At 40.9% G+C, this 15,016-nt stretch overlaps 1 protein-coding gene across 1 annotated transcript in view; it reads right to left on the bottom strand.

Annotated features, from left to right (window-relative positions):
• Nucleotides 1-442: 442 nt before the first annotated feature.
• Nucleotides 443-15,016, bottom strand: part of KCTD16 (potassium channel tetramerization domain containing 16) — a 265,170-nt gene continuing 250,596 nt past the window's right edge. Inside the window, exon 3 of the mRNA XM_060295472.1 lies at nt 443-897. Within this exon, the coding sequence (XP_060151455.1) occupies nt 443-897 (455 nt within the window). The remainder of the gene's footprint in view (nt 898-15,016) is intronic.

Genomic DNA, 15,016 nt, shown 5'->3' with positions numbered 1-15,016 from the left:
GGAAAAGGAAAATTTAAAAATTCAGACCTATGGCAATGGGTCAGATCTCTACCATATTCTCATTCAAAGGAGGGAGGTAGAAGAGGAGAGCAAAACCCAGTTTGGGATAAATGATTCCCAAGGCCTCTCAGCTATACTTATGTAGCTGGCTCTCATTATACGTAAGATACTCAGCACATGGGACCCAGTTAACAAACAAATAAAGAACAAAAAGAAGAGAGAGAGATTCTTATACTTCCACATCTGGAAAGAAATCTACCCTGTGGATTGACATGTTAAGGTGAACTAGGTAAACAGGCAGTAGTATATCAATGGGCTACTGTATTCTAACAAACGTGTATCGTTAGTTATTGTTTTTCTTTTTAAATATGAATTTCTTTTAGGAGGTTTACTTCAAAATGGTGACACGATCTGTTTCTTCTCCCACCTCCCCCGCCCTCCACTATAGATGATACTTCCGCAAAAGTTCAGATTGCCATGGATGTTTTCGCTCAGGGAACCTCTCTGGGATTTTGATCTTCAGGAAATCCTGGATGCATTTCTCCAGCTCTTCCTCAATTGAGAGCTTTTCCTTAACAGGTTTTTTTTTGCTGCTCACGTTCGACTCCCTGGAGCCCGAAGTCAGAGTCCGGAGCAGATCACTTTTCCGTCGCATCTCTGACTGCTGGATCAGTTGGACGGGGCCCTTCTTGATGGGACGGTCCAGAGTCTGGATGTTGGTCTGGCGCGTCACAGGCCCACAGATGACTGTCTCCTGGGGGGAGCTGGCCTCAGACTGGCTGTCGCAGCTGGAGCTGGAGAGGTCATTGCAAGAGGTGCCACTCTCTCCTTCTTTGTCACCCTTGCCATTCTTGCAGCAGCAATCACAGTGCGAGGATGACCACCTAGATGGCTCACCTGCAAGGAAGCACAGGACCCAAGGGATGAATGCCAGGCAGCTCAGTGCGGAGTAACAACACAGCATGTGAACACACACACACACACACATGAGCATCCACAACCATGTCTTTAGAAGAAATGGGATGGCACACGGAATGGACTGCAACAGGAGTACCCAGCAGCCAAGTTCATCGAGCGAAGCAAGTTAATGATGGCGTGCTGCATGACAAGAAATATAGTGTAATGCTTCAGCCCATGGGCACTGGAGTCAGACAGTTACTCAGCTATACCATCACTAACCTTGCTACGTTGGCATATCCCTTAAATTCTCAAAGCTTCAGTTTCCTTATCTGTGAGATGAGGATAATAATTTCCCCACTTCCAAGAGTTGTAGGGTGGATTTAGACAAGGCAAGTGAAACTCTTAATGCAATGTGTGGCATGCAGTAAGCGCTCAATAAATGCTAGCTGATTTTACTGTGGCTGATGTTAAACCCTAATCCAATGCCCCATGTTATTGCAGTCAGGTAAATAGGGGGAGTCTAGAAGAGTGGAATGACAGCTACCAGTCAGGGAGGGCTTACTTTGTGCTGGCCCCCATGTAAGCTCTGTGCATGCATCAATTCACCGGGTCCTCATGATAATTCGAAGAAATCAGTAGCTCCACTCCCAGTTTCCAATCAAGGAAACTAAGACCCTGGGAATTTAAGAAACTTGTTGTAGTTTGCACTATCTGTAAATGGCAGGGCTGGGATTTGAATACAGGTCTCCCAAATACTAGAACCAAGGCTGTCTGTAAAATTCCTGCTTCTCTTTCAAAACAATTTTCAATTGTTTTGATTTTCAATTTTCTCTGAATCCTTGTTTACCTATCCTCAGAAGTAGTTGTTAAATTTTTCCTCTGAGTTATGGTCTACTTTTGTAAATGCATCTATTATTGCACATAGCATATTTTGTTATAGTTCTTTTCTACCTTAGGCATCTCAGCTACTATACCGTGAGCACCCTGAGGTGGACAAGGTGAAATGTTCCTTGTTGTCCTCCCAGAAAATAGCTCAAGTCACAGTGTAGAAATTCATTAAAATACTATCCTAATAATAACATTTAAATACCTGGATCCAGACATACCTGAAGCCAGACCTGTCAATGAGCCTTCACTTATATGACCCACTACAATATATTTAAGCCAGTGTGAATTCCTCTCTCCCTATTTCCCTAAGTCTTGATTCATAGCATTGCGTTGAGCTATTTGGAGGCAGAGCCACTTTTCAGATACTCAGTTGGTGGCTCCCTAAACTAGGAAATCCACAATTATGGCACAAAGCAATTTCCTAAACATAAGTCACTGCTCCCAGCCTTCCACCCTTTGAACAGCCACAGTGTTCTTGGAGTCATGAACTTAATATTGTTTACTGATCATATGTTATACACTGGGTACTTCATATAGTTCATTGCACTTAAGCCATAAAAAAAAGGGAAATCAGGGCTTCCCTGGTGGCGCAGTGGTTGAGAGTCTGCCTGCCGATGCAGGGGACACGGGTTCGTGCCGCGGTCCGGGAGGATCCCGCATGCCGCGGAGCAGCTGGGCCCGTGAGCCATGGCTGCTGAGCCTGCGCGTCCGGAGCCTGTGCTCTGCAACAGGAGAGGCCACAACAGTGAGAGGCCCGCGAACCGCAAAAAAAAAAAAAGGAAATCAATCCCCTTTATAATGCTAATATTGAGGACAAGGATAATGTGGTACGTTTATACGTTTTAAAGGAGACCTAGTTTTGATTTGCACTATATCTTATACTCATAAATAATAAGTCACATGATAATAAGATCTCACTTTATTGTCATTTCTAATGTGGTCAAAGTAGAGGAACCCTAGAATGGAAACCATTAGGAAAGTTATATCCTGCCGTCTTTTACAATGCCTGCCTTCTACATAGCTAAATGATTTAAATATTTATAGCAATTTATACATTTTTCCCCTGAGATAGTAAAAAAAAAAAGTCCCTGTAAAGCACAGTTCCAAAAGTCTCTCTCACGTATACCTGCTCTTCTGAACCACTTTTTAAAATGTGACTGAGTATTCATGTACTTATATACCCATTAAACGAAAGGCAACAATCCCATTAGCTAAAAGGAATCACCACAGCAGTAATGTCCTAGTTATCTCAGGCTATTACAAACAAATCTCTTCCGTGCAACAGAGAAACTGTTCAACACGTGCCAGCTGGTAACAGAAAATAGCAGCAACAGAAAATGCTTTCTGTCTGCCAGCCCAGACTCTGAGGTGAACGTTTTTTCTCCTTCAGAAGGCAGACTTTGCCTCTGCCTCTCAAAACCTGACCATCCCTATACTAATATGACTCGATGGAAAAATGGCTCCAGCTAATTGGACCAAGGAAAAGTAATCACCTCAACCCAGAGTTGATCTAGTTTTATTTTTTATTTTTTGAGAAAAGTTCAGAAATTGAACTTAGCCTTAAAAAAAAAGAAAGAAGGGGAACAGGAGAAAGACAGAAAGGAGAAGAAGAAGGAGATGTGCTGGAGTACTCCTATTACCTTAAAACAAGATGACAAAATATTTTGGCCATAAAACCTGCTGTACCGGTCGAAATACAAGCCTGTGTTTCTCTGCCCAGCAGTTGCCTTCCCCTGAAAGTCATTCCATTCAGTGGACTTGGAGGGAAACCTTGAGGCTTTTCTAAAAGGCATTTTAACAACGCAAACACCATCATGTGAGGGAGTCCCGTGTATTCATGTGGAAAACCGCACGCAGCCCTCCAAGATCCGTCCAAGCCAAGAACCTGGCACAGATGCATTATTTCCTCCCTGGACTGCCAGGATGATCACGGATTTAAATGTCAGCTGGGATCCACCAGCTTCTAGGCAAGCAGAAGTATTACTTTCCACTTATTCTAGGCGCTATCACTATTAAAGGGAAATGAAACAAATTAATTTTAGTGGAGCTTGTCATACTACCACGTTTCAATATTTAATGAGCACGTCTGAATGTTTTACTATTTTGGAAAGATAATTCATAAGATGGCTTCTGAAGTCTACGTCTTAGGTTGAAATCAAGGAAGAATATGGGATTAACACAGTCTAGCTGGAGGTGCTTCGTGAAGAGTCATTATGAAATTTGAAAAATAATCAAACGTGAGAAGAGAACCACGCTGTTTCTTTTTTGGTAGCACTGTCTGGCGTATCACCCCCTTCCTGAGAATTTAACCACAGCAGACAGAGGTTACAAACCAGAACACAGAAAACCCTTTCGCCCTTGCAGTCCCACTGACATGTACTCACCTGTTCCGGAAAGTGTAAATACATCTATGAAAGGTATGTTCTGTAACTCTAGGTATTCTAGAATCCGCCCAATTACAGCAAAATATGATCTCCTAAATACTTCGGTACTTCAGGTTGCAACATACTTTTGCTCTCAATTTGCTGAGGTTTCAACGCTGGCTGGAATAAATCTCTCCATTTGAGGAGAAAATAGGTTACAATTGATTAGTCAGATAGAGGGAGAAAGCCATTTCATTGCCAGAAAAGTCTGATTTATTGATATTAAAAAAGCAAAACCTCCACTGCCTTTCGAGGGGTGTATTAACTAGTTGCTGGTCAAAGAGCCTAATAGCTCTTCCTTATTTTTAAATAAACCATTGCTGAATTTGCTGGATTTCATTTTTGCTGCCTGGCACATAATAGAGGTTTGATAAATGTTTGACGATTAAATGAATGAGCCAGACACATGCGTTGAATTATATCAAGTTGATAATGTAGCAGACAGATGTCAGGCTCCAGAGTCAGGCCCTGAAATATGTCAGCTTGGATCAATTACTTTACCTCTCTGAGCCTCAGTTTCCTCATCTGAAAAATAAGGCTAGTAATAGTATCTTCCTCATAAGGGTTTTAGGAAAATTAAATGAGATAGTTAATGAAGGTAAAGATGTTTCACGGTTTGTGGCATCCAATACGCATTTCAATCAGTGTACACGTTCCACATTTGTTCTACCAGAAGCCAGACACTGATCTACATAAACGAAAAAGATCAGGAGCTTGTTAGATATGATGATTAGGTTTCCACTAACACGCTATAAAACCAATTCTTAGGTCTGGCTGGAGCATCATGTTGGGAAGAACACTGATGCTATAATTGGACTCGTCAGGAAAATGTACACCGAGCAATTCATAATGTCTGACTCTATTTGGGACTGGAGAGGAACATAGTATATGACCAGGGGATCATTTTGGAAGGAAGGTTCCTTCAAAGTGCAGTGCTTAGAATTTCACAAATGGATGAGTCTTCCAGGATAAAAATTTACTTTAGGACGCATCAGATAAATTTAAACCCAGAGCCCAGGGAAATTTGTAGTTTGGATTAAATGGTAAGGGGCAGGAAACTCAATAGCCTCAAGTCCTTAAACACTGAATCTTCCAACATTTTACAACTTGGAAAAATTGAGGACCAGTCAAGAAAATTATATGATTACACTCGCTCCCTTTCCACTGTAGCCCTAAGTCCGTACTGACAAAGAAGGAATAAAAGAGGAAAGACAACAGAATCTTTCTCCCCTATGAAAAATTCAAACCGGACTGAGGGAAGCACGACTTAGAAAACTCACAAAGTGCTTATGCATTTTTAAAAGAGGCAGTTCTGCAATCTACCCACACTTCAAATTCTCCACCTGCTAATAATGGTTGTGAACACAATGCACATCATTTACAGCAACAACTGGGAAAACTGCTTTCCCCTGTCTTCTCTGTCAATGATGTAGGAACCTGCCAGTCTGGGAGCTAGGTGGTCAGATTTAATTTATCAAGGCTGCTGAAACACTTTCTCGGTGTCCCAGATGAAAAGGCAATAATGCCCAAATTGATGCTTGTATAATTCTGCTAACCTTGGAAAAGATATTGCATAGTGGAGGTTGGGAATAGGCAGACCGTGCAAGCATCTGAGAAAAATACATCTTCCAGCTTGACAATCATCATTTCTTGCTTGTGGTTGACCTTTTCCACTCAGGGACATTTGGCCTTGAAGGGACCCAGCTGGGGATCCTCATTAAGACATGGCAAGTTTGGGCAACAGCAGACAAGTTAAACCACCCATGCATCTGCCAGGGCCAGTCAGGAAAACAGACGTTCCACCTGTTATCTGAACAGGGAGAATTTAATATAAGGAATTGGTTAAACAGATGTTGGAGGAGTCAAAGATAGTGACTGCTAGAGGCAGATACCACCCTTAGGGCTGGGGAGACAAATAAAAGAGAGGGGGTTACTAGAACCTAGATGCTGGCAAAAGGCATCCTATGGGAGGTGAGACCCAGGCATGTGAGGAGGGCACCATGACTGCTGGTCCTGGTATCTCTGAAGGAGACTGGCTCTGGGGATTACAGAAAAAAAAAAAAAAAAGAGAAGTGGAACCAACTGCTTCTGGGGTAAATAAAAGCTGAGTTGATTCTGATGAGAGCAGGAAGCAAATAAGGAGTCCTTCTTCTCCCCCTGTCATTACGGTCTTCCTCTAGCGCCCCCTACAGACAGAATCTAACAGGAAGCCAGCTTGGCCAATGAAGAGGGTGGTTAGCTGAATCCCAGCCTCAGCGTCAGACAGCACAGTAGAGAGGGGTGGGTTTGAAGCCGAGAGACAACAGCTTAATAACAGCACACAGACCCCGCCAGGGATGCAACAGAGAAGAAAGACACAGCTCTCGACCTGCTGGACCATGACTGCAAATGGAGGAGTTAGGGAACAGAAGTAAGAACCACCATCTCGGGCTTCCCTGGTGGTGCAGTGGTTGAGAGTCTGCCTGCTGATGCAGGGGACACGGGTTTGAGCCCTGGTCTGGAAGGATTGCACATGCTGCGGAGCAACTGGGCCCATGAGCCACAACTACTGAGCCTGCGTGTCTGGAGCCTCTGCTCCGCAAGCCGCAAGAATAGAGTCCGCGATAGTGAGAGGCCTGCGCACCACGATGAAGAGTGGCCCCCGCTCGCCGCAACTGGAGAAAGCCCTCGCACAGAAACGAAGACCCAACACAGCCAAAAATAAATAAATAAATAAATAAATAAATATAAAAATCATCTCAGTTCCGTTTCTGCCCAGCTGCCCTTTCTTTTACCTTAAGTGTTTTGCATCTGATCATCCCTCTACCAGCAACTTATTCTTCTGACTTCCACCTGTTCAGCACTTTTTTGTCCATCCCTTTCTCAGAGCACCTTACCTATTCATCCCCCAACCCAATTTAAGCCAGTCCTAACTTCCAACCTGTTTCTATCACACCACCACAATGTGTAACTATGGATGTGTTTCTAGGTTTGTTTAATGTCCGTTTTCCTGTGTTAAAGCCTGGGTTTGTCCTCTTCTGAATTCTAATGCACACTCCAGGGTACATAAACACTAGGCTATCAGGGCAGCAGGAAATATCTGCATGAAAATGAACGGGAGAGGAAATGGATGATGTGTACAGAAAGTAATTTTTGGTTTACAGTGTTTGTGAGAGGCAGTAAACCTTCCACCAAAAGAAAAAAAAAAGATAGAGAAAACTGACCTGCAAAACGGAAAACATTTAGGCATATCACTGGACATTTATATGCATGTGGCAAAAACATAAAACATGCTGATCAACAGAGATAACGGCAAAATCCATCCAGAACTGAATAACTGTATATACAGATTTTCTAATTGATCATCACTCATAATTATTTATTAATATCCAAAAATTCCCAAAGGCATTATACAACTTCAGTAAAAATGAACGTTCTTAACCACTCAACTATGGTCTCTAGTCACATAATTTTCCAGTTTGGTGATGCTCAGACACCCTCCTAGCTCAGGCTTTTCGCCTGTGAGGTGTCTCTCTAAATAAAGCAATGCGATCATGTGTATAAGGCTGTAATCCTGAACTTTAACTTTCTGGTCTACTGCCTTGCTCTTTCAAGTGCTCCTTGATGACACATTTATTTCACATTCTCCAGGGCCTTTTGTCCTACTCTTGCTTTCCTCCTCTTTACTGTATTTCCTCCTTTTAAGTCTCAGCATTTTTCAGCTAAGATCATACTGAATTACTCCTGTCCCCAAAGTCCTTATTTGCCTATTTCATAGGGAGTTCTGTGGCCCATCTGATCTCTCTTCCCACCCAGTCTTGGGACTTGCTTTTATATTTTTCTTCACCAATTTTCATAAACTTGAACAAGTCCCCCAAATAATAAGTTCTGCTACAACTCCTCTCAATCAATATCTCAGAGTGTTTTATCTCTTAGAATGAAATGTATATGAAATTATTACAGGGTTTGCATGTCCCCCTTTTTCAGTAAAACCACCCTTCTTTTCCTTTAGGGAACTGCCTCTTCCCTATCACATCCTGAAGGGGCTGTCAACCATGGTGCCACGTCTGGCCATAAGGGGAGGACACATGGACCAAATGTGAACTTCCCATCTCCCAACTGTAGTGGATGATTCAGGCACGGTCAAGTGAGCCAAGCTGGGTGAATCGGAGTCCCCACTGTGACTGTTTTACTTGAACTTATGGGTAGTATCTGCCTTATGATGTGGGATGTACCAAACCAGGAGGATGGGAGTTCACTGGCTATTTTCCTTACCAGTTCGAGAGAATATTCACGCATGAAGAAGCCAAGCAGGACAGGCAAAGCTGACAAAGAGACAGAGCCCCACATCTAGTGGTATCACGAGTTGGCCCCGTTCCCAGCATTATAATTTTACAAGCCAAGAAATTCTCTGTTGACTTAATCTAGTGAAAGGTAATTTTGTGTTACTTACAATAAAAGTCTTGAACACTATATCAAATTCATATTAACACCTTTAATTTCTGTCTAGTTTACCTCTGTCATCTTCTGAACACTTGTACAATTCTACCACTAATATTGGCCAGTGCTTTAGAGAACAAGTACTGTTAGTTGTCTAAGCTACTTTGTTGGTGACTTGTTTCTTTTCTGGAATCATAGCCTCTTTGCTACACTAGTCCCAACAAATTTGACTAACACTCTCAAGAGACATACTAAGGCAATACTGCCACCTGTTGTACATAGTTATTCCAACGATAAATAAAACAATAGTTGTACCTCCAAAACCAGAAACTTAGCATAATAATAGATATCATTTATTGAGGACTCCTATGTGCCTAGCATTGTGCTTAGCACTTTACATAATCTAATCTTCACAGTAACTCTACAGGTGGATTGTTACTCTCTTTCCTTTTTGTGGAAGACAAAACTGTAGCTCAGAGTGGTCAATTATCTGACCCAAAGTTGCAGAGTTTACATGTAGCAGATTAAGAACGCTGATGTTAGACTTCCATTCCCCAGAACTTAAGAAATAAATTTCTGGTTTTGATAAGAAAAAAAAGAATTCAAGTCGAGGTCTCTTTTAATGCAAAGCCTCTGCTCTTTTTGGTGGACATGTTATTCAATATCATGAGAATTTTCTACTAGACATATTTAAAAATACTAATAGGCCAAAAGGGTTAAAGTGTGGACTTTAAGACATGATAGTCCCAGTGGTAACTTTTCCATCCCTTTGGTAACTTTTCAAAGTAACCACCTGATCGAACAACTTGAAAATCCGGGTTTTCATAGGTTTCTAAAAAATCATTATATTTATATAAGAAATCTCAGCTCCCTTCCCCGAGTTCACTGGAAAGAATTGAAAATGACTAAATGAAGGATGAAGAGCTCTGGTACATTCCTGATGTGTGGGGTATGTCACGCCCCCTCCACCCGTCTTCTGTTCTACCCAGGCTGCCCTGGTAGCAATCAACAGTGTTTGAAGTATGCATTTAATTAGCACAGGAAAAAAAGCCCTTTGCCATTTAATTAAGATTTAATATTTGCTAATACTGTTAATGAATTTTCAACAACCAAGCAATATATGATACCTCCTCAAAGTGGGGAAAATCAAAACACAATAATATATGGCTTATGGGTAAATGCAAACATAAATGTCTATTGATTCTCCTGGTAAAAGAAAAAAAAAGCCAAATTAACCCAGATCAGTTGTCCACGAGCCAGAGTACCCTGGGAATGTTTTGAGAATCACAGATAAAATAACTGTCTTAGAACACTTACAAGTCATAAACTGCTTTGAAGTCGGAGTTAACCAGAAAACTTCAGAGGGTGAGAAAGCCAATCAGGATGCAGCGCAGAACTCACTGTAGACAGAATCACAGAGTGCGAGACCTGGAAGGGACCTTAGAGGCCACTGAGCACGCTTGTTTACAATGAGGAGAGAGAAAGAGTCCTAACAATAGTGTCAAAGCCCAGTTCCAGGTCTGGAGCCTGTCTGAGACCTTGCCAGGGACAGAGCTGGGAGGGTGCAGAGCCATGCAGGCAAAATCAGACCCAAGTGGAGAGGTTTTCGTATCTGAAGAGTCTATCACCTGGGGGAAAAAAGCTCTCAGGAAGAGTCCATTATTGAGTACAGTGAAGATAAACACAGGGCAGAGCAATCTGGAGAAAGCAGATTCCTCTAATATGACCACATGCCTAATGGAGAGAGACAGACAGAAAGTCAGACAGACACTAAGTGATGCTAACACTGACCTACGCTTGCACCTACCCTATGCCGTACACAGTGCTGGACACTTTACCTGTATCATCTTCAAAACCAGTGAAAAGAGGTAAATAGTTACGGTGATGAATTCCCACCTCCTTGGGGGAAAGAGGAGGTGCATGGGGATCAAACTTCCCCAGGCGCTAGGGAGGCTGACGTTTCATCATAGAGATTTACTCAGAATCAGCATCTAAAAGCCTGCTTTTAAACTGCATACACCCTTGATGGAAGAATGAGTCTGACACTTCCGTGTGAATGAGTTTATCACAATGCTTGGACCTGACAGAGGAAGCCTGGGAACTCACATTAGTAACGCCCTGCAAATGACATCAATGAATTATGAGCTCCAACCACAGGTCAGAGGTGGTCTAAGTGCTTTACAAATATTTTTATTTTATTCTAGCAACAACACGAAGGCAGTTTCTCAACCTCGGTATTACTGATGTTTGGGCTGAATAATTCTTTGTTGCGGGGGCCGTCCTGTGCATTGTAGGCTGTGAAGCAGCATCCCTGGTTTCTCCCCTCTAGTTGTCAGTAGCACCTCTGCCACTCAGGCACGACAACTACAATCACCTTTAGTTGAGAACCACTGCTCTGTGGTTAATATGATTCCCATTTCATTAATGAGGAAACCGAATTTCATAACTGTTGACTCATTTGCCCATGAGTCACAAAGCTAATAAAAGATGACACCAGGATTTGATATTTGGCAGATCTGACTCCAAGACTAACATCTGTTCCATCAGTATATCATGATGCTTCAGTGAAATGATATCTTTTTGAAAGGAGCTTATTGGGCAGAGACCTAACCATTCCATTCACTATAAGTTCCAAAAGAAGGCCAATGAAAGGAAATGAAGGAAATGGAGTTGCCCTTTCACTTTTCATAAAATGAAAAGAGCACCTTATTCTCACCAGGCTGTCTTCAGATGATAACAGAAAAGAAAGATTAACAGAATTTAGCAACTCCAACTGAACATGGATCTCTGCCAATTGGCCACTGATTAATTACTCTTCTTTTAATTAGGATTTCAAAATGGGACAAAGATGGCTTTAATCTAGGATTTTCCCATATAGCCAGAGCCTATATTCCTATCATGTAATAATAATAGACAACATTAAATTGAGTGTTTACTACATGCCAGGTGCTATTCTGCTCTTTCCCTGCAGAATCTCATTTGAGATTTACAGCATCCTTATGAAGGGAGCTCTACTGTCATTCACATTTTACAGAAGAGTGAACTGAGGCACACAGAGGTTAAGCAACTAAAAGGCTTTAAGAGACGAGCTGTGATGCAGACTCGGGCAGTCTGATCCCACAGTTTCCATAGTGAGGCAGGTAGTAAAGCCTAGTGGTTCAGAAACTGGGCTTTGGCGTCAAAGAAACAGGAATAGGCCACAACTCTGCTGGTGACTAGCAGTTTTTGTCATCTGAAAATGTTGGAAATAACAATACTGCTCCAGTAGGAGGGTGAGACTTTGTCTCTAGCATGATAACAGTGCCTAGAATATATTCAATACACATTGAATATTTTTTTAAAAAGATAATTACTTTGATACCCAAATTGACAATGTTCATATCAATCACAGTTGTAAAATATTTAAAGGGTACTTTTTTTTTTTTTTTTTTTTTTTGCTGTACGCGGGCCTCTCACTGTTGTGGCCTCCCCCGCTGCGGAGCACAGGCTCCGGACGCGCAGGCCCAGCGGCCATGGCCCACGGGCCCAGCCGCTCCGCGGCATGCGGGATCCTCCCGGACCGGGGCACGAACCCGCGTCCCCTGCATGGGCAGGCGGACTCTCAACCACTGCGCCACCAGGGAAGCCCTAAAGGGTACTTTTAATAAAGATACTTTATAGGTAATCTCCCGTTTTTCTGCTTTTCTTTCAATAGACAGTCTACCCATAGCCCAACTTCATATTACCTAACCAACGTCTCTACTTTCTAGTCTCATGGGCTATTTACCAAAGAATTGATTCCATTCGCATAATTTATAATATTTAGGAAAGCACTGCTGATGAACAGAATGATTAAGAGAAGTTTTCCTCCTCTTGGCTCTGGAGCAAAGATTGCCATACATGACCAGCATGTCATGTCTTGTTGCTCTAAGGGCAACAAGAATTCCTAAAACAGGGGGTAAATTATGTACTGTGATGATAGTTCACTATTACTCCTTTATATATGATTTGCCTTTTTTGTTAAATCATATTAATTACAAACAAATGCCCAACTTCATAAGATTGCCCAACGCACCCTTCTTATAGGGAGAAATATCTTTCATTGTGGATCCCACCATTACTTTTATGGTTAATACACTTAAAACAGATATTCAAGTGGTTTGACAGATGTATCCAATAAGCAATGAATGCAATGGAGTGCTATCAACGTAAATTAGCACTAATGATTTCCAGACCAAAGGGGATGGAAAATATGATCCCTGTGATAACCACGGGGAAGTTAGATTATGAGATTCTTGAATACTACATTGCTTGGCCCCTGGTTATTAAATATATTATTCCCTTTGCATTAATAATCAGACCCTTAGTAACACACTCGATTGTTAACATTTGGAAAATACTGTAGAAAGGAAAGAGCTTTTAAAAAAGATAACTAAAAGAGTGGTATAAGAAAAAGGTCCAATTTCATTCTCCTGCAAGTGGTTATAAAGTTTTCTCAACACCATTTATTGAAGAGACTATCCTTTCCCCATTGTGTTTTTTTTTTTTTTTTTTTTTGGCTCCCTTGTCAAATTAGTTGACCATACATATGAGGGTTCATTTTTGGGTTCTTGATTCTGTTGCATTGGTCTGTGTCTATTTTTATGCAAGTGCCATACCTGTCATACTGTTTTGATTACTATTACTTTTTAATATAATTTGAGTTCAGGGACTGTGATGTCTTGATGCCTCCAGCTTTGTTTATTTATTTATTTTTAAAACCAGGATTGCTTTGGTTATTCAGGGTCTTTTGTGGTTCTGTATAAATTTTATGATTTTTTTTCTATTTCTGTGAAAAAATGCCATTGGGATTTTGATAGAGCCTGCATTAAATCAAAATGGATTAAAGTATTAAGCATAGGGTCTGAAACTGTAAATCTCCTAGAAGAAAACATAGGGTAAAAGTTCCTTGACAATTGGTCTTGTCAATGACTTTTTTGGGTTGTGTAACCAAAAGCTCAAGCAACAAAAGCAAAAAAGTAAGTGGGACTACATCAAACTAAAAAGACTTTGTACAGCAAAACAACCAACCAACAAAATTAAACGGCAACCTACAGAATGAGAGAAAATATCTGAAAATCATATATCTGATAAGGGGTTAATATCCAAAAAAATATTTAAAAACTCATATAACTTAACAGGTAAAACAAACAAACAAACAAAATAAACAACAACCAAACACTCTGATTTTAAAATGGGCAGAGGAACTGAATAGACATTTTTTCCCCAAAGAAGACATACAAATGGCCAACAGATATATGAAAAGATGCCAGGAAAAGGAAGAGACTAAGGGCAGAGGGGAGTGGGATGAAGATAATTAGTTAAATTTGAGAATTCTTATGGGCCTGTAGAAATTCCAAATTGATAAATCTTGCTCTCTCCCCACATCAACACTATTTCAAATTTCCTTTTTCCATGCTTCTCCTCTAATTCTATACAATAATTCTATGTGATATATATGCAACCATATAGTTACATGGGGTGGTATGGTACAAAAGAAAAAAACTGACCTTAGCAAATGAATATAGGCTATCTTCAATTTTTTCATAAAAATAATTTATTTTACTCTTCATGCTAATCTTGTCTTTCATTAAATTGTAAGTTCCTGGAAAGTAAGTTCCCATTTGGAAGAGTTCCTGGCTGAAAATTATGCTTGTTCCATTTTGACAAAGATTTGAGAAGAGTCATCACTTAACAGGCGAGAAGAAATGAAAAAACCTAGTATTTGTATAACACTTGATAGATTATAGAACCATTTCCATTTTTTATACCTCATTTGATCCTCGCACTTATTCACTCAACACTCAACTAATATTTGACTGCACTCTTAGGCAATGGGTACACAGCTGGCCACTGGTATTTTACATTCTAGTAAGGAAGATAAACACTAAACAAGTAAAAGATAAAATTTCAGGTAGTGATGAGGGCTTTGAAGAAAATAAAACAGGATAATATGATGGAGTGAGTTGGGTGAGAGAGTTGTAATCAACAGATAGAACGGTCAGATGGCATCTCCAGAGAAGTTGATGTTTGAGCGGGAACCTATTGTCCAAAAGAAGCCAGTCTGTGAAGATCATGTAGAAGTCATTATAAGCAAAAGAAACATCAGATGCAAAGGTCTTGAAGTAGGAATAAGAATATGCAACGAACAGAAAGAAGACATGCATGGCTTGAATATGGTAAGAGAGGAAGAACTGCAGAAAACGAGGTTGAAGAGAGAGACAGTGGCCAAAATGTAAAGAACTACAAAGGCTACACTCAGGAGTTATGTAGGGCAATGAGAAGGATGGTTTAAACAGAGGAATTACATGATCTAATTTATCTTTGTTACAAGCTTACTCATGCTGCTCTCTAGAGAAGAGATTATA

This window comes from Globicephala melas, chromosome 3 (assembly GCF_963455315.2).
Source record: "Globicephala melas chromosome 3, mGloMel1.2, whole genome shotgun sequence".
Classification (NCBI taxonomy): domain Eukaryota; kingdom Metazoa; phylum Chordata; class Mammalia; order Artiodactyla; family Delphinidae; genus Globicephala; species Globicephala melas.
This window is presented reverse-complemented; position numbering and strand designations above follow the sequence as displayed.